The 26,606-nt window shown below is 42.5% G+C and overlaps 1 protein-coding gene across 3 annotated transcripts in view; it reads left to right on the forward strand.

The window, feature by feature from the left end:
- The window catches only part of STARD13 (StAR related lipid transfer domain containing 13), a 430,610-nt gene that overhangs the window by 49,754 nt on the left and 354,250 nt on the right, over positions 1-26,606 (forward strand). The window contains exons 1-2 of one of the 3 annotated variants that reach the window (XM_025190209.2): positions 12,992-13,193; positions 19,079-20,013. In XM_025190209.2, coding sequence (XP_025045994.2) covers positions 19,240-20,013 — 774 coding nt within the window. In that variant the 5' untranslated portion in view covers positions 12,992-13,193; positions 19,079-19,239. Of the gene's footprint in view, positions 1-12,991; positions 13,194-19,078; positions 20,014-26,606 lie in introns of those variants that run through there. The other 2 variants (XM_075919191.1, XM_075919190.1) reach the window with 2 other exon arrangements.

Raw genomic sequence — 26,606 nt, forward strand, 5'->3', positions numbered from 1 at the left:
TGTTTGGACTGATGCTGCTGTTGCTAGGGTAACTTCACTTTCCCTCCTCAGACCTGCACATCTACCTGAAACTGAGGCCTAATCTACACCTAAAACTTAGGTCATTCTAGCTACATTTCTCAGGGGTGGGAAAAATTGACACTCCTGAGAGTTAAAGTTAAGCCAATCTAATTCTGGTTTAAACAAAATACAGGACTATGTAGCACTTTAAAGACTAACAAGATGGTTTATTAGATGATGAGCTTTCGTGGGCCAGACCCACTTCCTCAGATCAAAGGAAGTGGGTCTGGCCCACGAAAGCTCATCATCTAATAAACCATCTTGTTAGTCTTTAAAGTGCTACATAGTCCTGTATTTTGTTTCAGCTACACCAGACTAACACGGCTACATCTCTATCACTAATTCTGGTTTAGACACTGCTGTGTTGATAGAAGCCACCTCTCAGAAGGGGATGAGATTAACTAAAGCAATAGGAGAGCCCCTTCCACCCTATAGCAGGGACATAGCCACAGGTGCGCCTGAGTCGGTTGTGGCTCATCCACTAAGCAGCCAGGCACACTCAAATCGGGGCTACAGCCCCCTGAATCCACAGACTGGGACTCCAAACTCTGGCTTGGTGTCTGTCAGCCCTGCTGCATCCTCCGCCTGCCAGTGCCACACACTGCTTCCCCAGTGCCAGTCCCAAAGGGGGTGTGCCTCATCAGGGTAGGTCTGGGCAAGGCTAGCACTGGGGCTAGAGACCGGGCTTCCACACACCTGCAGACCCATGCTTCTGTGATGCATTCTATTCTACCATCCCCATATGATGTTATACAATGACAGTAAAAGCTCCATAGAGAGCTAGCTTCATCCTTAACTATTAAAAGCCTGATTTTCACAGCCCCTTCTCCCTAGTTTCTCCAAAAAGAATCCAGTTCCCCTGAAATGTACTTTCTGCATCTCACCCTAAGATATGGTGCGGAGGGGGGGTCCTGAGAAAAGTAGTAAAATTCTACCAGTGTTTAAATTCACTGTTTGGGCTCATCACATCCTACAAATGGCTGGGTCTAGAAATCCTAAATATTTCTTGTTGAAACTAAAGACAGGACTATGTAGCACTTTAAAGACTAACAAGATGGTTTATTAGGTGATGAACTTTCGTGGGCCAGACCCACTTCCTCAGATCAAATTGTGGAAGAAAATTGGCATGACCATATATACCAAAGGGATACAATAAAAACAAGTGAACACATATAAAATTGACAAATCAGATTTTAGAACAGAGAGCAAGTGACGGGGGGAGGTTAGTGTCTATGAGATAATGATATTAGGGGGTCTTTAAAGTGTTGCATAGTCCTGTCTTTTGTTTCAGCAAGACCAGACTAACACGGTTACATCTCTATTACTATTCTAAATATTACTTGGTTTTGTAAGCCATGCTGAGATGGTACATTTGGTCTATAGAGGAGGAGGAATAGGGAGGCTTTAAAAATTACAGAGTTGTAAAGTATATGAATATCGATATGTGTAAACTAAGTACCTGACCTACCCAGAACACGAGATGATTGGAGACATAGGGACTGGGTAGAAAATGGGACAAAACATAGCAGAAGCCTGGGAAGAGGCATGGAGCAGGGGCAGGGCAGGGGACTGAAAGGCAAAGAAAGTAGTTGCAAAAACTAGGGTAATTATAGAAGGGATCTGGGGAAATATAGAAGAGGACAAGAAAAGGTTTAAAGGATTTCCATGTGGATAAAAGCTTCCCTCACCTACTTTATTCGGATCAATCACCCACTGTCACCTTACTCCATGCAAGCATAGCCCCTTGTCACTGAATACCACATTAGATTAAATAATGCCTGGGTGAGGGAAGACTTGTTTTGATGGCATCATAACATCTGTTGGAGAAGGAGTCCACTATTGCAGATCTTCTGTGGCAGCTCCTCTTGTCTTTGGAAGCTTTTTTTTTTTTTTTTTTTTTTTTTTTCAAAAGGGAAATTCATTAACAAAAAACTTTGATAGAAAAAAGTTAAGGTTGAAAGTGGGACCCCAAGGGAGCCCAGCTATCACCAAATACCACTGCATGATATTGATAAACATTCAACACACACAAAAATACTCAAACAAAAAAGAAACCTAGGAAGTCTGGAAATGAACAGTTAAGCAATACAGAAAATTTCCAAATGCTATACAATCTTTCATTACTATTTTGATCTTTCTGCAGTTTCCCTATGATCAGCAGATTCTTCGTAATTTAGCTCCAAAATTCATTTTTCATAAATAAACTTCTGTTGAAGATTTAGTGGATTAGATGTGGTATGCTACTTGGACATAATATACATTGATGAAATCTTTAAAAATTATATTTTGTTGAATAGACAGTGATATTTTTTTCAACTCAGATCAAGACAAGAATTTCAAAAGCAATTAGTGATTTTTGGTGCCCAGTATGAGATGTCTTTAAAAAGTCTGATTTTTCAAAATGTGGGTTCTCAGCACTTTCTTATCAGGCTCCTCTAAGATTTTGCAAGTTGAAGACCCAACAAAGTTGCTTTTGAAATGTTGGCCTTAATATGTGCAAAGCTACTAGCAAACACACACACAAAAATTAAGCTAAGCATTTCCCCCCATTTGTTTGGCCCAAAAGCTAATGAAAATGTCACAGATCTACTTGTTTGGCTGCTTTTTAACTAAAAATGACTTATGAGCTCTTTATTCCTTTTGGTTAAAATCAATATATATGGTAACAAATATATATAATGGTTTCAGCCTGCTCTGATTAACAATAGCTAAGTTATACTTTCATAAAAAATGGTTTACTTGCAAATCATTTACTAAGTGTGGTGGGGCTAGTGGGCATGTTGGTCTATAAAAAGATGTGCATATAATTATAATATGCATGTAAAATATACAGATGAACACACCAGGATTTTTAATGAATGAAGACTGCATCTGGATCATTGGCATTTCTGAGACTGGGTCAGGATTTGAAACCATGCAGCTAGTCTTTTTTTTATATATATATGTATATCTCCAGGGAAGAAATTAATTTTGCCCTGCTCTGATGTCAACACAGGATTAATGACTCTCAGCTTCAGGGCTCTGATGTAAGGAATATCTCTAATGCTAATACAGCACCCTGTGTAGTTGCAATAGAAAGATGAAGGGAATCATTTTTCTTAGTGGTAATTTAATACATTTAGATAGAGCTTCTAAAGCTGTTGGCTGGTGAAAGAAGAATGATGACCTTTGGATTTAATGATGGTGGGTAGGCTGTACTTATGGAAACAACTTTTTTTTTTCCTTTCCAGGACTCTCATAATTGGTGTTGCTAATTAAATGCGTGCCAATATCTGTACATCCATGGAGTTTATGTACACAACTGTCATATTGATGTTCATTGGGAATTATGCACTTACATATCCTTTGAGGATTGGGCCCACTTGCTTATGTACTTTGCTGAATCTGAGTGTGAGTTCTACCCCATATTATTGTGAACATGATGATAAGCCAAAGGTAATGTTGCTCTGTATGGAGTCGTGCTGCCAGAAGTCAGGAGAAGGCAAAGAAGAATCACCTGGGAGGGAGTCAGGGATGTTGAAAAGTAGAAGGGCATTCAGTGAAGAGCTCCAAAAATTAGTTGAGATCTTACATTAAGTCAAAGCAGGATCTCTTTAGTTTATCAAAGAGAATGTTAAGGGCTGAATTGATGATAGTCTGAGTGCTCCCTCCAGAGGAAGAAATTTGATACCACGAGGCCCTTTAATCTAGCAGATAAAGGCATAACAAGTTTCAGTGGTTGAAAGTTAAAGCTAAAAAATTCAAACTGGAAATAAGATGCCAGGATTTAACAGTAAGAGTGATTAATCATTGGAACCGCTAGTAAGAGTTGAAATAAATTTTGCATCACTCAAAGGAATAAAAATGAAGCAATCAAGTTTGGATGTTTTCTCTAAAAAAAGATAGGCTCTGAATAACCACAAATTATTGGGAGCAATGCAAGAATGAAATTCAGTGGCCTGATTTGAGCAAGATTAGACTGGATGATCATAACAGACCCTTCTGGCCTTAAAATGTACCAAATATTGTGCGTGTAACTGATTTACATGTGGAAAATTGTATGTGCACACATGGAAGCTATGATGAGGCTGTGTATCCACCCTTCACTGGCAATGCAGTGGTGAACAAAGTGCTTTGGGCTCAAGAGGTATGCTCTTCATGGATATGCTCCCGGTGGAGAGAGCATACAAAAGGAAGCAGCTCAGCTCAGTCAGGTCTGGGTAAGGATAGCAGTGTCATGTGCAACAAGTTCCAGCCAAGAAGCCGCCAAAACTCCATACATCTGAGGTAGAGCATCCTAACTATTCCACAGGAAGCCAGATGATCAGGGACTGAAGGGGGCAATGTGCTGCAACCAGTGAAGGAGCTACCAGAGATGGAATGATGAGTAGGAAGTGACCCAGGGGATGTACCTGGGGATAAGGAGACCTGAACCCTATAGCAGGGTAACTGGTTTTGTAGGACCCTTGCTTGGAACCTGGTGGAGTAGGGTGAGCCTGGGTTTCCCTACCCTCCCTGCACTTGCTACTGGGTGATACAGTCTCTAGAGCAGGGGTGGGCAATAATTTTTGGTGGGGGGCCACTCCAAGATTTTGGAAAGTGGTATAGGGCCGCACTTTTCTGTGGAGGGAGTGCAGGGTCTACAATGGAAGTTGGGTACAGAAGGGAGCACGGTAAGGTGCAGGAGATGGTGTGAGGTGTGAAAGGGAAGGGGTTGTGACCTGGGTCAGAGAATTGGGGTGCAAGGTCTGGGAGAGTGTTTGGGTGCAAGAGAGGATTCTGGCCTGGCGGAGGAGTGTAGGAGGAGGCACAGAGCCTGGAAAGGCACTGTAACGTGGGGCAGGCGAGTGCAGAGTGTTTGGATGGTGACTTGCGGGAAGGAGTTGCAAAGCAGGAGGGGCAGAGGTGCTAGAGGCAGGCTCTGGCTGGGCGGTGCTTACCTAAGCATCTTCTGGCCAGCACCCCCAAGGCAGGCTGGGTTCCCTGGCTGTTGCAACCCCAGATCACTTAGAGCTTCAGGCTATTTCCTCCATGTGGCTCTCAGCTCCAAGAAGGGGAAGAGGCTTGTTCTGTCCCCAGCCCCCAGGCCAATCTCTCAGTTCCTATTGGCTGGAAACAACCAGCCAATAGGAGCTGAGAGATTGGCTAGGATCAGTTCATATTGGCCAGTTGTTTCTGGCCAACAGGAGCTGAGGATTGGGCACAAAGGATTTGGAGATCACACAAAGCCTTCGCCTCCTGCCAGAGCAGATTGCTGCTGTACTGCACTTTAAACCTGCCAAAGCTGTGTGCCTGAGGGTACCGACAGGATGGTCCGTGAGCTGGATCTGGTGGCTTTAAGGACTGGATCCAGCCCCCAGGTTATATTTTGCCCAGCCCTGCTCTAAAGAGACTATCTCCCTAGACACTTGCCACAGGCAATACTGATTCTAAAAAGAGCAGCTGTCCACTTCAACTCTTGTGCTAGGTGATATTGCATCTGAAGAAAGTGTACCCCCTATTGGACTCTTGCCACTGGGTACTACAGATAATAGAGGAGGCAGTCTCCTGTGGCGTTCTGCTACCAGGTGGCACCTTGCACTCTAGCTACTTACTTCAACAGGAGGCAGTGCTCTGTACTCTTGCTGCTGGGCATTGCCTTTAAGCAAAGCCATACTCTGGATTACATGGGCAGTAGACAAGAGATCCTCCCAAAGAACATCCACTGGAGAAGACAAAGGGCTAAATGAAGGCTGAAGGGACTCAGTGGGGGCGGGGTCCAGGGAGGTTTGGACAACTGCTGGCCCCCTGACGGAGGTTCATTTGAAAATTTGGCCCTGGAAGTCAGTAGACACTAAAGCATTTGACTGCATTTCTCAATAAAGTATGCTTAGATGTCACCAATGTGTGAGGGGAAGATCTCCAGGTAAAGTTGATAGAAGACACAGGATCAGAGTCACTCAGTAGTTGTCCACTTAATGGGAGCTATATTTGTGCATTTCTAGCAAATACAAGGTGTCATGTCCAACCTCTGCTTCAAGAAACTATTCTCTGATGCTGGGCCCCTTGCCCTTTTCAGGGAAGGTGATTAAGAAGGCAATTTAGACAATCTTAACTACAGTTGGTCACTGACATCTTAGCTACCATCTTGGATTCTAGGTCAGCTTTTGAGCTAACACTGCACTTTACAGGACATCATTCCTGATCAGGAGATGTTTTTTGATTGGGGATAGCTGCCCACTCTGGTCCTGCTAGACAACTCAACAGCTTTTTCCCTCTAACTTAAGTGCAAAACTCAAACTTATAATCTTCTGTCTGTCTCTTGGAATAGACCACACAAGGATTCACACTGCCCCTAATGCCCATTGTGAACAGACACACCTTTGTCCTGGTATGAAAGAGGCTAACAAGATCTTCTGGGCCTATACCAGGCTAATGAGGCACACCTGCAAGGCTTGCTCAGCCTGAGAGAGAGGAGTTTAAAAGGGGGAATCTAACCACACAAAGAGACAGTGAACAGGAGAAGGTTTCTCTGCTCAGGGACTGCTGGGAACTGAATGAGTCCTGCCAAAGAGCTAACAGCTGGCAGGCACACCATGTCCAAAGCCATCCTGACCGACTGTAGAACAACATGACTCAGAAAGAGGGGTAGAAGCTAAACTCCATAAAGGGGCAGTAGACTGTTAGACTAAGCTCTTAGAACTGACTCTCTAGTCTACCCTGGCCTGTGGGGAGTAGCCCACAGAGATCCTCCCAAAGGCCATCCACTGGGGCACACAAACGGGTAAATGAAGGACTATGGGAGACAAGGAGGTCCAGGGTGCCTACCCCTTCCATAAATTGATGGAGAATGTAGGCAATATTATGTCTAATACAAGAAGCCTAAAAACAAAAAAACAAACATGAAGACTTAGAGGTAATAGAACTCAGCTGTTCCATACAAGATGGAGCCAGAGTGGTTACAGAGATGCAGCAGCAACAAACTACCCAACAGAAGTTGCTGCCACAGTGGATTCAAACCACTCCAACTGCTGAGGGAGCTGATGACCTAGCAGCAACATTTCAGGGAATGCCAAAGAATCACGCTTATATTGCAAGGGTTACTCTGCCTATATCAGTGAAGCCCACTAAGATGGAACTGGAGGATGACCCTGAAGCCTTTTTAGACACATTTGAGAAGTGGAACTGGCAGGCCAGTGGACCCCCTGGAACATTGGGCCTTAATCCTAGCCCTGTACCACATGTCCAGCACAGGCCACCTATTGTGATCTAGACTTTGAATGGGCAAAAGTTTACAAAGTGATGTCTGTCATCTTAGACTGTCTGGGTATTTCAGATGAGTTCTATTACCGATGGTGTAGGCCTGAAAGATACTTCAAGGAGGCATGACCCTGCATAGTAGCACACCGTTGGAAAAAACACTGCTGGAAGTGGCTCCACTCAGAAGAACACTCAAGAATTCACGTGGCCGAGACCATTATTACTGAGCAATTTATAAAGATATTGCCTATGGAAGGCAGGGAATTGGGTACTATAGGATTGCCAAGGGACACTGTTAGAAGTAGTCAAATTAATGGAAGACTCTGTAGAAGCTGAAGGGTGCTCAAGGCAAAGTCATTCCGAACATCAGCAAGCTGAGGGGCCTGAGGATGCATGTGAGCCAGTGCCCATGGCAGATCCCCACAAGGTACCTGTCCCAAATACGTCCTCCCAGATAAGAAGGCTGACCTTTGGGCCCTGGGCAGGCCTAGGTGGGCAAGGAGGCAGAGAATGAGGGTCTCTTAGCCTGTGGAACTGCTGGCACCCTAGAGGATGGAGGCAGGGCTCACAAATGGGGGTATGGCTAGCATCCTGCCTTTGGGCCTCCCTATACCTAGGCAATAGGCTGGTGACTCCAGCCCACTAACATGCTAGTCTTGGGGGCAGACAGGACACATGAGAAACTGCCCGCTGATGGAATGTGGGTATGCCCAGGACTGAACAGTGGAAAACCGAACCTAGAAGAAAACTTCCCCCCTAAGTTGATGCTACTGGTGACAGTCCAGGGAAAGCTGGTTCAGAGACCCTTGGACTCTGGCTGCAGCCAGATAATGATCCAGGCTTCCATTGTGGGGAAAAATGCCACTCCCAAGAACAGTGATAGAAATGTAGCCGTGTAAAGCTCATCATCTAATAAACCATCTTGTTAGTCTTTAAAGTGCTACATTGTCCTGCATTTTGCTTCAACTCCCAAGAACATGATCCAGGTTCAGTGTATGTATAGTTATTCAAGATCTACACTAGCTAGCAGCTACAGTTGTTGGTGGGAGTCCATACTGTGATTGTAGGCTCAGATTGGCCTTTTTTTCTGGCAGGCCATTAACAGACAGCTTGAGAATACAAACAGGAACAGAGACCAAGTGACAGAGCTTGGTAAACCTTGGAGAAGCCAATGTCCCCGGGGTAGGTACATCTCAAGCAACATAGCCACAGATCTATTTGGGGAGCAAGAGACAGCCCACCAGGACCTGAAAGCCCTCCTATGGAACAGGAATTATGTGATGGAATAAAGGAAATAGGCTAAATGACTCTACATTAAGCTATCCTTACAAGTAACTGGCCCCCATACATGGAAAAGTGGCAGTCTGAGAGGTAGTCACTACACACTTCGCATTCAAGAAGAAGCACTTGTATTGTAAAGAGAAGAGTCAAATGGGGGTGTTATGGAACCAGCTGCTAGTTATGCACTGCTACTACTGGGCTGTGTTGCAGCTGGCACATGACATCCCTGGCAGGAGACATGGAGAGAAAAAAAGACATTGGCTCAGATATTAGCTTGATTCTACTGGCCAAGCATACACCATGAAATGAGAGAACATTTTCCTCCTGCCCAGAATTTCAACTAACAGCCAAGAATTCCAAGGTACCCTCATTTCCTCTGCCCTTGATGAAGATCCTCTTAGAAAAAATCAGGTTTGACATGGTTGGACCTCTAGGAAAAAGACATAGTGGGTCACCAGTATATACTAATGATTGTAGACTACACAACCAGGCCATTCCTTTCAGCTCCCCAAAAGCAAGAGCTATAGTTCCAGAGATCTTAAAGCTTTTCTCACAAATAGGATTGCCACATAAAACATTGATGGGCCAAAGGACTAACTTCACTTCCCAACTGATGCAGGAATTATGCTCCCTTCTCACGGTCAAGTTCCAGAAGACCCTTCTCACGGTCAAGTTCCAACAGACTGACAGTTGAGAAGAATATAAGAAGACCGTGAAGGGATTTTCAAGTTCTTTGTTAGGCTATGTCTAGGCTATGGCTTTTGCTGGCAGAGAGTATGCAAATGAAGCACTGATTAGCATTTTGTCATGCTTCATTTGCATAATCTATTCTGATCCATTTTTGGCAAAAGCCGTAGAGTAGACGAAGCCCATGAGTCAACCACAAGCAGTGGAACTGACTATTCCCACTGATCCTATTTGCCATAAAGGAGACCTCACAAGCATCTATGGGTTTTCCCCATTTAAGTTTTTCTACTATCACCCACATCACAGGCATCTTGAGCCTGCTGCAGGAATGTTGGGAAGAACAAGTTGAGAGGAAACTGAAGCAGTACCCAATATATCCTTCAGTTAAGGGAACATCTAAAAAATAGGGGGATGCTCTCCTGGGAGAATTTAAGAAGAACAAGCACATCCAGGAACAGAATTATAATAAGGGCGCACAGCTACAATCTTTACAGCTGGGTGCCTGGTGTTTTACTTGTGATGGTTCCACACACCACCATGCTTTAGGAAAATTGGCTTATGAACATAAATATGCATAACTCAGAGATGCTTTAGACAAAATATTTCATGTAACCTATCAGTTTTAATGCTACAATCTGCTGGAGCCGTATATCCTATTTTGTTGCATGTAGTAAGTTGGAAATATGAAGTATGAAACTGTTTATAGTTTTAAATGTGCTAATGAGAGCCATTACTGCTGCCCTAGATGCCATAACAACTTTGTGATCAACTTAATGACTTGTAATAGCTGTGTTTGTGCTTTAAATCTAAACAGTGGTTGGTCCTAGGAAGACATGTGACTATAGTACCTGATACTGGGATTCTGTTTTGACCTTGGTAGTTTTCCATGGAAGGGGAGAGTGATGTAGAACAAAAGGTTCCCTCCTCGGCAAAAGACTACAGTAATTCCTCATTTAACATGTGCCCGCTTAACACGTTTTCATGATAGCACGATTTTTTTTTTTTTTTAGGGAACGGTTTTTGAATTACACAACCGTCCCCGGAATAACACAATTTCCCCAGCTGGCCTGTTGCCGGCGGCTGTGCGGGCCTTCCCCCACTTCCCTGCAAAGTGGCGTAAGGTTCACCGCTCGCCACGCTGTTCCTTGGTGACCCTTCTTGCTGGACGCAGTGTGGGTCCCGGCAGACCTGTCACAGGGGCATACTCCCAACCCAATCCCTCACCTCTTTCCTCCCCTTCTCTTCCCCAGAGCCAAACACCTCCCCTCCCTGCTGTAACCCAGACCCCTTTCTCTCCCAACCTTATGTCCCTGTCCCAACAGACACCTCTGCTTGAAACGCAACCCCCACCTTTTCCATTATTTTCAATGGGAAAACTGACCCTGCGTAACACGTTTTCACTTAACACAATCATTTTCTGAAAATATCTATAGTCTTAAATGAGGAATTATGTACTTAAGCAATCGGAAGCCATCAGCCCTTTGTTTTCAGCTGGATTGGAAAACACTGAAATGATGCAAAGGACAGAATAAAAGGGTCTCTGGCCTGAAGATTATGCCTATAACAAGAACTACTCATTAGGGTAAAAATCTGTCTGCATTAAGGTGTGAGGGTTTTTTTTTTCTCTCGTGTCCTCCAAGATTTCATAAAGTTCACATGGTAAATCTTGGTTTCTTCCTTCTCCTGAATAGTCTGATCTCACAGTCCAGAGGTCTCATCTCCTTGATCACTTTGAATGTACCCTACCATTGACCCATTAATTTTGAATTTGTAGAGGTCATTAGTACTGTGATGGGATGCAGTTACAGAAGACCTCCTGGGTTTGTTCCCTGGTGTGCTGATCACCTCGTGGAATGAGGTGTAACAGTTAACTCGAACTAAGGACTTAGTTCGAGTTAACATTTGACTACCGCGTGTAGCTGTGGGCAGTTAGTTCGGACTAAGGGGATTTAAAAATGGCGCCTGGGTGAAAAGATGCAAATAAAGCCCGGGATATTCATTTGAAACTTTGAATGCCTACATTAGCCTCCCTACTTCGAATTCGGGGGCTAGTGTAGATATACCCCCAGACTGCACTGGGCCCCACAGGAGTTGCTATGAATCTTTCAATGGACAGGATGGCTCTGAGCTTGGGTTCTGAATTGTAGAGCTTTCTTTTACTTTGGCCAGTGCATTCCCTGACCCTCTCCTGCCCAAAATTTCATGTGTGTCCCGCTTGAGTCTTTTTCCTGTTAGTTCTTTTACAGCCTCCTGTTTGTCACCCCGTCTCTTTGTTCTTCTTGGTGGGGAGGAATTTCCACACTCCAATCTCCCAGCCCTCTGTTGAGGAAAATTTGAGAGAACTGGTTTCCCCTAGGATACAGTTACTCTTCTGTTTTCCCCAGGCAAGGCAAACAGATGTTTGGCTAGGACTCAATAGTTTATTTTTGTCCCTGGTTTGGGAGACACACAGTTCACGGTTTGTTAGCAATGGTGCGCATACAGAGAGGCCATCCGTGACATAAAGTTATGAAATTTCTGTAATATCATCCAGAATTAATAAATTGTAGACTGAAACACAAATACAAAGCATATTTCACAGCAGCAAGGTTGTTACCATTCCTGACTATATTAACTTCAAACTCTAATGAATATTCCTTCTATCAAAAATTTCCTTTATAAAGTGAAAAGTAGATTCTTTACTTTCTCTTCTATAAACCAAAACTCTTGTGTAGTATAATTGTTGAAGAATAACTGCTTTGTTCTACTCAAGAGGTGGCTGCATTTTTGTGAGTGAGTCATTCTATGCTATTTTCTGTGGTGATTGACCTCCTGTGTAGCCCTAATCGAGTCAATCTGCCTGTGTCAGGCATAAATACCCCCAAAATAAAGATCTCGCTCTATAGATCTGTTCTGATTTGATTAAATGAGTGAGTGGGATTGTATAATTTGTCACAGAGTCTGTTACATGCTTTTGGATATTTAAAGATAAAAGATGTTATATAACATTTTCTTAGTTATTCAAATTTAACATTCCTTAGAGGAGAGCTAGTATTACAACTTTTCCACTTATACCATCAGTTCTGATCAAAAGCAACAACGAACATTATTTTATAATAAACTCAATTTCACTATAATTCTTCCACTTAAATGTCTGTGTTCTCTTCATAGTTACAACTTTCAGACTAGATTTTCAAATAGCTGATCAGTATAGTCAGGGACTTGGATGTCCAAGTCCTACATTGGGCATACTCTTAATAGTGGGTGCAAAATTGTCTATAAAACCATTATTACAAAAAGGGCTATAAATGCTGTTCTTAAAGACACACACAGCACAAATACTACTTAGAATTTGGAAGTACTATGGGAAGTTGTCTGAGGAAGTGGGTCTGGCCCACGAAAGCTCATCATCTAATAAACCATCTTGTTAGTCTTTAAAGTGCTACATAGTCCTGTATTTTGTGTTGGTTTCCTTCATGCGGTCTAGAAAAGTGTTTCCAAAGGGGTTTCTCTGCTTCTCCTTTCAAAAACTGACAGCAACAATACCATATTGCAGTCAACATGAAAGTGGCTCCAGGTGTTACAGGTGATACAGGCAGTGTTAGGGTCTGGCATAGTGGGAATTAGTTCACACTGTATTTTTAGAAGTACCTGATGTGGTGTTCCTACCAAGCATGCTCTCTTGCTCTCTTCCCTCCTCCCCTCCCCCTTTTTCTGTCTGTCTCCTTCTCTGAATAATTTGGCCAGCGCTTGCAGAAGGCTGTTCTAGCCCCAGGGATTCTCACACATACTTCTATTGACAGAGTCCTTGTGCAGCAAGCAAGCTGAAAACCCTTTTGTTAAGGATCTATTCACTTCTTTTTCTACTCTGCCCCAAGATTTGGAGGATCATTCTGTCTACAGAGTTCCTGTTGTTACACTTACGGAAATTAACTGACTTCAAAAAATGGGGTTGTTTTACAAAACAGGTAAACATATCCTCCATACCAGAAGTATTCCTTAATCGCCTAGTTTGTACTGGTGTATGTTTCTCATAGCTTTTTGTTTCATTTGTGTAGGAAAGATTGTTTCCAAGTGAATAGGAGCCCTTAAGCAAAGTTACTGTAAAATGGAAACAAACATACAAGGCAGTTTGGGGGTTAAAGCCAGTTATTTAAAAATGAGATGTGTGCTAATGCAACATAGGTCAGTGATTGTTTCATTACTTTAGTTTGTCAGTTCAGGTCTCAAGTGGTTTAATGAAAGATAAAGAAATTCCACACATTCACATACTCTGTCAACTTTTTCACATGACAACTTTGCTGAAAATGAAACACTAAAGTGCACCAATTTAGCCAATGCCTGCCAAGATAGCTATTATTTTAGTCACCCTATAAAAAAGTAAGCTCGATTCCAATGCATTTGCCCCAGAAAATAATTAACTTTATGAAATAAAGAAAATGCAGTATGGAAACTCTCTATAAGAAGTTTTTGTAGATTTTCACCTGCTGGTGGCTAAACCTAATATGTGCACTGGTTATGGTCTCCATCCAAAATTTGACGGACTTGAAAGAGAGTTTTGGGTGTGCAAGGAAAACAGGATCAGGACAATATATCATCATGACTTTGACTGTATGTATGCATGCATGTATGTACACATTGGCAGGCATCAGATTGCAAGACATTTAATATTCTTTAGTATTCTAATTGTGCTATTAAAAATATCTACTGAGTGTAATGTTCATTTGTATGAAGCTTTCTTTAGAAAATAAAATTGAGGCTGCCAGTATAAATTTCTTATGTATGTAATGAATAGTACATGTTCTTATGCTTATTGTAATATTGTATTGCACTTTTTACCTCTCATAATGCTTCTTTTGTGATTTTTCTTATACTGTTTTGGAGGCCGTCTTAGTTTGATTCCAGTTATTTCGAAGTAAGTCTAGCTGAGAACATTTGAGGGAGTGTCTGTTTTGTTTTCTCCTGGATTAAAAGAAAACAAACATGTCGTTAAGGTTTCTATTTCACTACAAAAATTTTACCTACATTAGTGCATGGTAATTAACTAGCATTAGAATACAGACCAAGTATGGTCAAGTTCATGTCTTCAATCATCAGGATTTAAAGACCTTTTCCATCACATTTACTACTACATTTTAGAACCTGTAAGTGCAGATATTCGTACCTTTATTACTAATTCTGCAGTCTTGCCAATCCGTGTTGCAGACCCTTTTATGTGAATGACTAAAGAAAAAGAATTTACATTGATTCACGCCTGAATTTTCAGAGATCAGTGTGTTATTAAGATCCTGCCATGGGGCCTTCTAAATCCATACCCCTGACGAATATGACCAATGTTTAACCTTATACATTTCTACATGTGTGTCCTCACCTACATGTATAGTAAAATCTGCCTTAGAGACCACCTCTGAAGAGAAACAATCTGTCACAAGCAACTACTTGCAGAGGCCACTTCTTACAAGCAACCACTTTTTGCTAACTCCCATGCAAAGGCCACGGGTAGAAGGGGCACAGCGGATCAAGTGACACCCTGATCCACCAGATCAAGTGCTCCAGCCAGCCTGGGTGGTGAGAAAAAAGGGCAGGACCAGAGCCAGAAGGGAAGAGGCAGGGCCAGAGGAGCCTATCCTCTTCCAGCCATACTGGAATGTGATACTTCCTGGCAGTGGCGAATATAGGGCAGGGCGAGCCCCGGGCCCCATGGTGCAATAAGCCCCGCGCCGAGCCGCTACGTGGGACCCAAACGGCCGCTTGCGCTTCTTGCTCCCACGTGGCGGCCTGGCTGAGAGGCACAGAACTCAGCCGAGCACCATGGCAGGAGGCAAAGGGCGTGACAGAGGTGCCAGATCCCGACCCCTGGTCGTGTACATCATCATTCTGTCCCACTTCACCTCCCGTCGTGGCGCTCGGCTGAGTTCTGCACCGCTCAGCCAGGCCACCACGCGGGGCCCAAACAGTCATTTGGGCTCCGTGAGTGAGAGGCAGGAGGGGGAGGAGAAGAGAAAGAGAGAGAGAGGCAGGAGGAGGAGGAGAAGAGAAAGAGAGAGTGAGAGGCAGGAGGAGGAGGAGGAGAAGAGAAAGAGAGCGAGGCAGGAGGGGGAGGAGAAGAGAAAGAAAGAGTGAGGCAGGAGGGGGAGGAGACTTAAATACAAATGAAAATATTTAATTATTAATGCAGGATTTTGTTTAAGAATGACTTACAATATAAATTAAAATAAAAATTATCCAACTAAATTAAGTCTATCAAATTGACTCAATTCACATTTAACATGAAAATAGCCTGCAATTTGCTCATTTGACGCCTTTTTTCTATTTTTTCTCCAAAGGGGGGCCCCGTGAAATTGTGCTGCCCTGGGCCCCGCAAGACTCTCATCTGCTCCTGCTTTCCAGTTCAGCACAGTAGTTGCCTAACCGAGCCAGGCACTCTCCTAGACAGTTGCTGTGCTGCACTGGGAAGCATCCAGGAGTGGCTCTGGGGTGTTGTTGCTGGGAAAAAACAGCCAAACATGCCAGGTGGAGCCAGCCCAGCAAAAGGACAGTGCTCCCTGTCCCGAATGGAGAGGGGACAGGGAAATTGTGGGGACCCTGGCCTGGAGGAATATCATATGGGCAGGTCACATGCCCCTCCTTTAGCCGGTGTTTCCCTTTGATTGCCCCAATGAATGGTCACTCTTGGCAGGTCTGACCATATTTTGGGCCCTGTATCTTCTTTTTTGGTCATTGAATGTACTCATCCATTGAGCAAGGTGGGGGAGGTGAAATATGAAACTTGGGGAACCACATTCTCTTCTCTCTCCACTTCTTGTCCCCAAAACCCAGCACAGAAAAAGCCCCGTCCTAGGTTTTTCTGTTCTCCCAGTCTGACACAAGAACAAGGGGATGTTCAATGAAAATAGGATGGAAAATTCAGAACTGAGACAAGGAAATATGTTCCCACAACATATATAAATAGCCTATAGCACCACTGTGACTGAGACCAAGACTTTAGCAAGATTCAAAAAGAGATTGGGTGTGTATATGGCTAGCAGGAATAGCTAGAGCTCTTATAAGGGATAAAAAATGTGGAAGGGATATTTACACATCATGCTTTAAGATTTAAGTTAATCCCATATATGCCTACTGCAGGGTTCTTACACATTCCTCTGAAGTATCTGGTACTGGCCGCTGTCAGAGACAGGCTACACGATTAGATGGACCTTTGGTCTTAATCCTTACGTGATAGGTTTGATAGAGTAGAGGAGTGGCTGATAGGTGTATGCCTTTCATCAGGATATATAGTGCAGGGGAGGAGAGGGCACAGATACACCTTTAAGTGAGGAATAAGCAATATTCACATGAACTGGCAGGGGTCTTATTCACTATTGCCAAATTTTACAAACTTGGGGGGACAAGTTGAGGCACCTAGCCCAGTATTTTGGCACTTAAATAAGTGGCCTGATTTTCAGAGCTGCTGTGCCCCTGCAGCTAACAGAGATGTTAAGAGACATGTGGGTGCTCAGCACTTCTGAAAGACAGGCCTCTTTTAAGGGGCCTATTTTTAGGGTTCAAATGCCTTGTGCTGACTCTAGGCATAAGCAGGCTAAACAAGTGCATAGGGCCCCAAGCCCCTCTAGGGAGCTCCTTATTAACTATTAGGCTGTGTCTACATTGGCAAGATTTTGCACAAAAGTGACCGCTTTTGCACAAAATCTTGCCACCTGTCTACACTGGCCGCGAGTACTTGCGCAAGAACACTGACATTCTAATGTATAAAATCAGTGCTTCTTGTGCAAATATTCTGATGCGCCTGCTCAGGGATAAGCCCTCATATGCAACTGTTCTTGCGCAAGAGGCCAGTGTAGACAGGCAACATCAATTTCTTGTGCAAGAAAGCCCAATGTTTAAAATGGCCATCGGAGCTTTCTTGTGCAAGAGAGCATCCACACTGGCACGGATGCTTTTGCGCAAAAGCACATCTCTTACGCAAAAGCACATGCCAGTGTAGATGCTCTCTTGTGCAAATACTTTTAACGCAAAACTCTTGCGTTAAAAGTATTTGCGCAAAATCATGCCAGTGTAGACGTAGCCTAAGTGTATGTTGGGACAGGGAAGGAGTATTCCTGCTCACGGTCCCCAATGGGCTAGTGCCAGCACTGTAGATACATACGATCAACTATCTATGTTTGCAAAAGGTGGCCTGTTCCTGCTGTCTAACCAAGACATGGAGATAAGGGAGAGAGACTGGGAGCGGGAGAGAGGAAAAGTGAGAGAGTGTCTGTGTCCAAATGCACAGTTGAAACGATACAATAAAGCTCATACTAAAAAACTGTGCTTATATAAAATATATTTCTCTATTTCTCATGCCTTAATCATGACTGTTACAGTAACTATATATAGAGCCCAGCAATAAAATATGCTTGGCCAATGTACATTGGTCATTTTTGACATGTGCTGTAAAAGGCATGTCATGTGCCACTTTTGTACTTTGCTTTTCATTTTGACAGTCATAATGATTCTAATACGCCTTTTTCTTAGGCTTGCCACATATCAGCAAAGGCTGAAGTGTCTATTAACAGTTTGAATAGGTTTTGTTCTGTTTTGTGTTCACTTAAAATATTCTGAAACACATATTCAAATGAGGATTGTCAATATTTGATCTGCAAGAAAATACAAATTGCATAAATGCATCAGTATAAGTGAGTCATTGATTTCTGGACCCAAAGTTAGATATGCATTTCATTTGATACTTTGGGGATCCACAGACTAGATCAGGGCAGAGAAAGTAGCCCTAAGAGTGACTTAAATCAGCCAACACAGGCTATGTCTACACTACAGAGTTTTTCTGGGATACCAGAGGCAGTGCATTTTTGGGGACAGTACACCCCAGGGTGGCATATTGGCACCTATTTTCCCATCAGACCTTAATTGAATGGGATTCCCCTCTGGAGTACCGGCACCTAAAAGCATTTTTCCTGGGGTGGCTTGGCTCCTGATGGAAGCCCGCTCAGAACACGCGGCTCTTAAAGGGGCTGTGACCGCATTTTGGTCCCTGGCATGGCTTTTTTTGTTTTTTTGCTCAACAACTTTTCTGGGTTTTTCTGCTCAACAACTTTGAGCCTGGAGTACTGGCACCTTTCTTCTTACAAAAAAAGCACTAACCAGAGGTATCTGGGAAAAACTCTGCCGTGTCCAGGGAACATGGTTTGCAATTTGAATACCTTTTTCTGAAAATAACCTGCAGTGTAGACATAGCCTCAGAGTTAGAGATGGAATTCTATAGTCAGCTTTCCCTTTATGCATTGCATATGGAAATGGTTAATTGTATGGTTCACAAGTGCTGTAATATTGAGGCAGCTCAGAGTAGATTAGGGACAGATTTTCAGCTTTAACTCTGTATTATTATTTTAAGCAAAACTTTGAGTCTATTGTAATGTAATGTCTTCTGTCAGCAGTCTTTGTTTTCCCTTCCCAGTATACTAGCTTCAATTCTTTTAAAAAATTGAAAAGCCCCTAGGGATTTAACAGACAAAAAATAATCATAGAAAGGTATATTTATATAAGTTTTAAAATACATTGGGTTTACCCAATAAATGCAGTAGGCCAGTCAGAACTATTCTGGTCTATTGGGTGCATACTTAAGAGCCAATATTTGAAAAACATTTTTGCATTTACCTCATCTTTCTTAATAACCAGTTATGCAAATAGGCTAAAGCTGTTCAAGTTTTCAATTAACTTCATTTGTTTGCAGTAAAAATTGCATGGGCTAACTTATGCCTAGATTTTATATGGAATTTTAAATATTCAGCTTGCTTCCACTGCTGCACTCGAAATGAAAGTTTAGGAGCCCAATAACGCCTTCTTTTTTGTATTTCAGGAACAGAGAAGATTTGTATCATTTGCATCATTCTCCAAGTATTCATAATGATGCTCTGACCCTAGCTGTGAAGGAATAATACTAGGACATTTTCTGACTCAGAATGGAGAACAGTATCTTTCAAGACATCCAGCAACGAAGGGGTGTTTGACCTCTGATGGATGAAATCTGCTGGAATGGAAGCTAAGCTCTTTGAAGAGGACCAGGTGTCAACTTATTCTGTATATGCCACATGTCTGGGGACTTCAGAGGAGTCAAAAAATGAGAAATACAAAACAAAAGTCGAAGAATATGATTACCAATTTGAGCTCCATAACGTTCTGCTCGAATGTGAACTCAGTTCTTCATCTATAACACAGTCAGTAAGCTACACTGAGACATCCTTGGAACCTAGCAGGGTTACAGGCCATGTTCCTGTTGCTGCTGAGCCTGAGGGAAAGCATCTTTGGGAAGAATTACTGTATTCTTCAGGACACAAATTTAAGGACAGTCCTACACACCTATCCTCACAAGCGGAATTTCCCTTATCATTTCTTCCAAGTGAAAGCTCAGCTGGGAAACCAGCAAAGGTTCAAGATATCAGAGTAATAACACACAAACCAAATGTGATCACCTTTTCTGATTTTGAATATTTATCACCTAGTGCTAATTCTAAACTCCATATTTGTGAGGTCACAGACACAGAGGCTTTCTCTTTTGAAGAGGAGGAGGAAGGTGATGAGGAGGAGGAGGAGAAGAAGAAGATTTTTACAGATCTACCACTGTATAGGGCATTTTGGGGCAGTGGTCTTTACAAAAGGACAGTTCTCCCAGAGAAACAAGATAAATGTGAGCATACCAGAAGTCAGTATGTTGGTCATTTAGATGGCTGCAATGATCACACTGGAAAGAAATTGAATGACTGTGAAAAGGAAGAAAAACAAACGGATTTGGTGGTAAGATGAACTAATTTCTTGTTCTAAACAAGCAAGCTGTACTTTAGCAGCATTACTTCAGAGTGGTTAATGAGGGACTAGTTTTATTACATCTTTATTAATGGATTACATTGTTATCATTGGTACAGTCAACTAACTGGGTAGTTTAAAGGAAAGAGTGGTTATAGTTCACTTGAGGAATGCCTTTACATTTTATTTTCTGGAAACTTACTGTAGAGACTATCAAAAGCTGGGTCTCCATCCCCCTTCGTATAAATGAATCAGGCCTATATTTTACACCTTAGTGCTTAATCTTTAACAGAAAAAGTTATGGGGCAGATTGATACATATATTATGCTCTGGCTGGTTTATGCTGCTTTGGTAACACAAAGCAGCTGTAAACCCACTTTAACTGGCTAGTTTAGAGGCTTTGCCACTGTTTATCACTGTCAGAGTGGTACAAAGCAGCTGGAAAGTACTAATGATATTGGCCCAATATTTTTTTAATTAAAAAATTGTCAAAAATGACATTTACTCCAACTGCCACATAAACATTCTATAAATATATTTTTGAGAGTAAGAAAAACCCACATTTCTAATTGAAAATACGGTAATTACACCTGTAGTGCATCCCATGCTACATATAGTAATTTCCCTTAATAATTTCTCAAAATAACATAACATAAATGGCGTTAAGTCCAGTGTAAAACATTATATCATACATCAACAGCAAACCTCCTTTTTGCATTTCTATTAGTCTGGACTTTAAACTTGTGTCATTTTTCTTGTTTCCTTCTAAGGTGGGCAAATTGGCTTTCTTATTCCCCCCTGATCTAGTCAGGTCATACCCTGTACCAGCTCAATGCTCTGATGCAAAACATATCCAATGGAAACCATTTCCAGAGAGTATTGCCAGCTCTAAGGGCAGACCTTAGTTTGCCTTCTGGAGATTGAATGAACTGTAATTTTCATTTTCCTGATTTTTAAAAAGGTTTTTAAAGAGGATGCAAGCTCTATGGAAGCTGCTTCCCACGCTATTACCGGACATGCATGTAGTTAATATCTTATGTCCTCTTAACTTCCTTTTGCTGGTCCAAAATATATTAAAATTAAAGCAATATTCTTTATCTATTAATCTATTGTGCCATGGATTTTTTTATTTATTTTTTAAAAACTATACAGGGTTAGGACAACGCCAAAAACATACAGTAAGAGGACCCACCAAACCATATTCCAGCAAAAATAGAACAATTACCCATCTTCTCTGGAAATACTAGAATATAAAAGAATTCCATAGATGCTTTCCAAGTGAACTCTTACTAGCTAGGAGAATTAGCAAAGGCTATTTCTTTTATATTTGGTCACAGACTTGGTATGTGGATCCAAACATGTTGAACTCTGGACAAGTTCAGTTCTGAATCAGATGTTGATAGCTCTATCTAGGATGGGTTTCTCCTTCTCTGTGTAAGTGGCAGCCACTCCTTCGCCTTACTATACCTGCTCAGTCTCTCCTGGGGGATTGGCTTAGTTTGGGGCCCAGGCTTTTAGTCAGGCCATGACCACAGTCAGTAAGCTCAGGCCCTCATTCCTCAAGTGTTCAAAACTCTGAGGTTCTACTGTAAAGTAATTTAAAATGTAAATTGATGTTTAAACAATCTGAAAAGTGAAGTGATGAAAGCCCAATCACTTGAGCCACTTAAAATTTGGGAACAACCCTGGAAAATGTGCAACAAAGAACTATCCTACATTGGCAGGGAGATGAACTGTATGATCTCTTGGTTTTGATTATCTGATTTCCATCATTCCCATTCTGGCAGCATATTTAGTAGAATGCTCTCCTCATTATATAATCATTATCAGGTAAGAATAATTAATAAGCATTATAGTACACCGGACAGATTTTAGGATGAGACCATGCTGGTGAGGGTAGTACAGATTAAGGCTGATCAAATTGGTAAGGATCTTATGTGGAAGTTTTCATGTCATTGTTCTACATTTTGCTGACTCCAGCCTGTGTTTTCGTTCTCCTATTTCACAAACACTAAAAGCTCAGCAAATAAAAGAGAGTATGCAGATAAGAAAAAATAAATTCCACAAAAACCCATGATTATAAAACCATATCCTTTGAAGTTGATGATTCTCCAACAGAAATGCATTTATCTCTAACTTTTTGATATGTTAATCAATTAAACATCTCCCATTAAAAACAAGTTAGTCTTCACTTACAGAGTATGGCCTTTGTCAGAAAGTGAACACAGAGGGACCATCAGCAGAGGAGTCAGCATGGGAATATCTAATTCAGTGTAAATTATCAAAATAGTGCAACAACCAGACCTGCACTCATTATAAGGCTGGCATTTAAGAGTCTTATTGCCAAAAGCTTTCCTCTTCTAATTCAGTCCCGCGACAGGCAAAAAAGCAGAGACCGGCCAGAGGACCAGGAGGTCAGAGACGCACAGGTTCCATGTCTTGTTCTCTTCTTTTCTCCATTCCTGTTGGAGTGCTGTCTCTTCACACCAACCCATCACATTTAACTTCCACAGTTGTTGAGGGAGAATGGCTACAAAGCCCTGGGGACTGCTTTATGGGAAATAATGTTAACTTTGTTATCCCCTGCCTTTGATTCCTTCTGTACATAGTGAGAGGATGAGATTGGAATAGTAATTGTCTGGGAAAACATGGCAGCAAGATCAGAAAAAGGTGGTTCTGCTGTAGGCTGTTTTGGAGGTGTTGGACCTCTGAGTTCTTCTCCCCTTTTTATGTGCCTCAAGATTTATGGCATTAATGAGTTTCCCTCCTCACTGCCCACTCCACACGGTAGATAAACCTCAGTTCCGGCTCCTTTGGAATGAACAGAAGGAAACTTTGAGTTGAAATTTGTGCCATTTATAGCTCGTAGATGTATTTCCCCTTCGCTTGAGAAAGGACTTGAAGGAAAAATAATTTTGATCATAATACATCACTATTAATAAAACAGTCTGGATTAGCTCACTGGACTTGATTACTTAACATCAGTGTCCGTCCCCGTAATACACGAGGTTCGAAGGGATGCCGGAAAGGATGAGACCACAACTGGGGGTTTCAAAAAGCACAAACTGATTTTATTTTGATGGCGCCAGACAATCATCAGAACAAAAATTAAACAGATTGCCAGACAACACAAAACAATTCCCTGAGGCTTTTCTAAATCACAATAATTCCCAATAACTGCCCAGGGGTTAGGAACAGTTGAATTAACACTGGTATTGTTCATAGGGCTGATTATTTACACAACTTTATACAAGGAAACAGTAAAAACCCTAAACCACAACTATTTATAAACTAACTTAGTAACTTTTTAGCCACTGTCACTTGACAAGCAATAAGGACAACTAAAAAATCAATTAGGATAGGGGTGATGGCGGCGGGGGGGGGGGGGGGGTTATACCAGTTCTGGAGACAGCAGGAACACAAGTACCGGTCACATGCTCATAAACTGTCTCCACTCGGGTCGACCAACTCAGAGTACGCTCAGTAAGACTCGAGAGTGGGGGGTGCAAGGTGTCTGGGTGATCAGGCCAGGCGTTCACTCGATGCAAATCCCCAGTGAGAGAGAGGCTGCCTGCCTGTTTTATTGCCTTTATCACCCCATAGGTTGGTTTTTGCTGCAGTGGGTGGAGTAGAAGGCCTGAGCACAAGTCAGCCCATTGGCTGATCTTTCACTGCAATGGGTGGAGCGAGCAGGGGAAGATTATTAATTTACATGCCCTTATATGGAAAACACTCCACCTCACAGACAGAGCCCCCTGTACCAGCCTTAGAGGTATTACAGGCTATGGCTCCCTGCGACGGGCAGCCATTCCTGATGTTCTGTCTCGGACAATCAGAAGCATGTGGTTTTTAATAGAAATAGACACCAAACCCATTCTGGGTCAGAAATGGCTGAAACGTGAAAATGAATTTAAAAATTAACTCTCACAGGTTTCAGAATTCCACATGTAACCCACACGCCTACTGGGTGTGGTTCATTGTCCCATGTAGTGGCACTTAGACCACTTACAGAGAGAAAGAATGAGTGTGCTCTACAAAGTTAGCTGAGTGCCAGCTGGCTTTTAGCTCAAGTTGTAGACCAGGGGTTAGCAACCATTCCAAAGTGGCATGCCAAGATTTAACCCTCCTGCCTTGGGCCACGCTGCTCTCCTGGGAGGGGCTCTCTCCACCAAACGCCCCACTTGGTCTTCTGCCTTGGACTCCTCTCTGGCTTTTCCTGTGGGGAGAGGAGCAGCGGCGCACACATGCTTCCCCGCAAGCTGGATCCAGCACAGAGCCTCGGGGCTTCCTAGGTCAGCCTGAGATGCCAGACTTTGACCATCAGTGCTCCTGCTTGTGCATACCTCCTTCTTCCCCCCCACGAGCTGTGACTGGCTCCTATCCTGAGGGTTGTGATGAATCCAGAAATGCACCATGAAGATACCGCCGCAGGTGGAGAAAGGGAAGGGGCCAAACTGCTGCGAGAGGCAGCTCAGCTGATGTACGTCATTTCCACTTCTGCAAGTGGAGATAATACACGTGTAATGTGCGGCGCATGAATGTGCCTAGACTCTTCCCTACCCCCTCCCCTGATCTCAGTCTCATGTGTGTAGGGCACATGCAATGAATGGACTCGCCCTCACAGGAAGCTGGTGCTGGCTCCAGTCTTGCGGTGGGTGCGATTCTGTATTGCAAGCACGGGCTCCCCACTGTAGGTGAGGGGAAGTGAGTGGAAGCCTGTTCATTGCGCGTGATACTGAAAATCATCTTGCATGCAACTTATGGCACACATGCTGGATGTGGTCAACCCATGTTGTAGAAGCTCATGCGCTAAGCTCCAGAGGTCCCAGCTTTGGTTCCGTCTGTCAGCATTACACTCACATCTAGTATGAAGCATGAGGTCACACAAAGAGCATTTCAACTTTTAGTGCAAGACTGCTGTCCTCAATACTGTACCTGTTCCATAAAAGGGTATGGACCATCTTGTGATGTGCAACCTACTGTAGTCATACAGTGGTATGGATTCAAATTTACTTCTTAATGCAGAAGAGATTAGTTGGGTAGATGTACTTTTCATCACAAAAATCACGTATGGTTTGCAAAATATTGATACAGTTCGTAGCAGTGTTTCTTGGGGAGACCCAGCATTGTAATAGTAAGAGCATGTCACGATAGGGGTGCAAAGGCAAACTGTGGTTGTGTAGGAGAGTATGTGAATACTAGTAAACATTGTGTCTCTCGTCTCAATAAACACACACAATACCTATTTCAGCCTCAGTATAACAGTGGTTGTACAAAGGTACAATACATGTAGAAGAACTAATAATTTAGAAAATGTGTGTGCATCAAACAAACAAAAAAAGATGCACCTTTCTGGGAAGTGGAAGAAACCTGTATCCTGAGACATTAGGAAGACAAATCACATGACTGCCTTTCAGATCCCCTGGAGAGAAATTGAGAAAGAATGAAGTTTGGTCAGCCATATGCCACAGTTGAGTAAATACCTTGTGGGCTAGATTCTCCTATCCTTATGCTTAGGAATACCTCACTCTGCAAGCAGTTTCATTGAAGAAAATGGGATAAAATACTACTCAATAATAATGTTGATAGAATATGTTCCTATGTAGCCCAGGTTCAGCAAAACACTTAGCACATTCAGTTATTTTCTGAAATGGGGCTTGCATCAGCACTTTGAGTACCACCCATCTGAGAAGTCAATGCAATGTTTTGTATTTTGGAATAGCTATCAACAGTTTCTTAAGCTATGTCTACACTACATTTCACTTACGTCCACACTGCAATCGCATTCTTTCGGAAAAAAACCCTGAAAGAACAGAGGGGTTTTTCTGACATTGGTAAACTTCTTACTATGAGGAAGAAGCCTTTTTCCAAAAGAGCTCTTTCGGAAAAAGGCATATGGGGATGGGGAAGAGGGAGTTCTTTTGAAAGAAGAAGAAGAGAGGAAAAAGCACAGATGCCCTGGTGGCCACTCCATCCATAGTAATCACGGCTTACATGCGAGATAGCATCCATTCAGTGTGGACGCTATCTTTTGAAAAGCAGATGACTTTTTCTATGTGCTTTGGCAGTGTGGACGCTCTCTTTCTGAATAAGTTTCCTTGGAAGATCTCTTCCGGAAAAGCTTCTTCCAAAAGAGGCCTGCAGTCTAGAGACAGCCTTAGCTGAAATAAGTGTTTTCATGCTCTTGGCTTTTTGGGAAAACATGAGTCTACAAATCACCATGATTTTGCAAGAATCAATAATCACTTATCTAAACTATTAGATTTTTAACAAAATTAAAATACCAAAGAAATGTAGAAAAGAAAGTGTAACAGCAACAGAAAAACAGAATTGCAGGAGCATTAGGTAATCTACTTTCAAGTGTAATTTTTTAGGATTTAGCATTTAAAAGGGGTGGTCATTTTAGAAGTTCAGGATATTAAGAGATTTATATTTGATTTGCATTGGAATGTTTCAGAATCATGTGGCTACAGTTCTTGGAAATCCATTTTATAAAAGTGGTGCTGTCTTCTGAAAGCTTTTTCTCTTATATTTCGTATATATTTAGTACAACACAGAGGAGCGGTACCACAAGCCTAGGGTTA

This window comes from Pelodiscus sinensis, chromosome 1 (assembly GCF_049634645.1).
Source record: "Pelodiscus sinensis isolate JC-2024 chromosome 1, ASM4963464v1, whole genome shotgun sequence".
Classification (NCBI taxonomy): Eukaryota; Metazoa; Chordata; order Testudines; family Trionychidae; genus Pelodiscus; species Pelodiscus sinensis.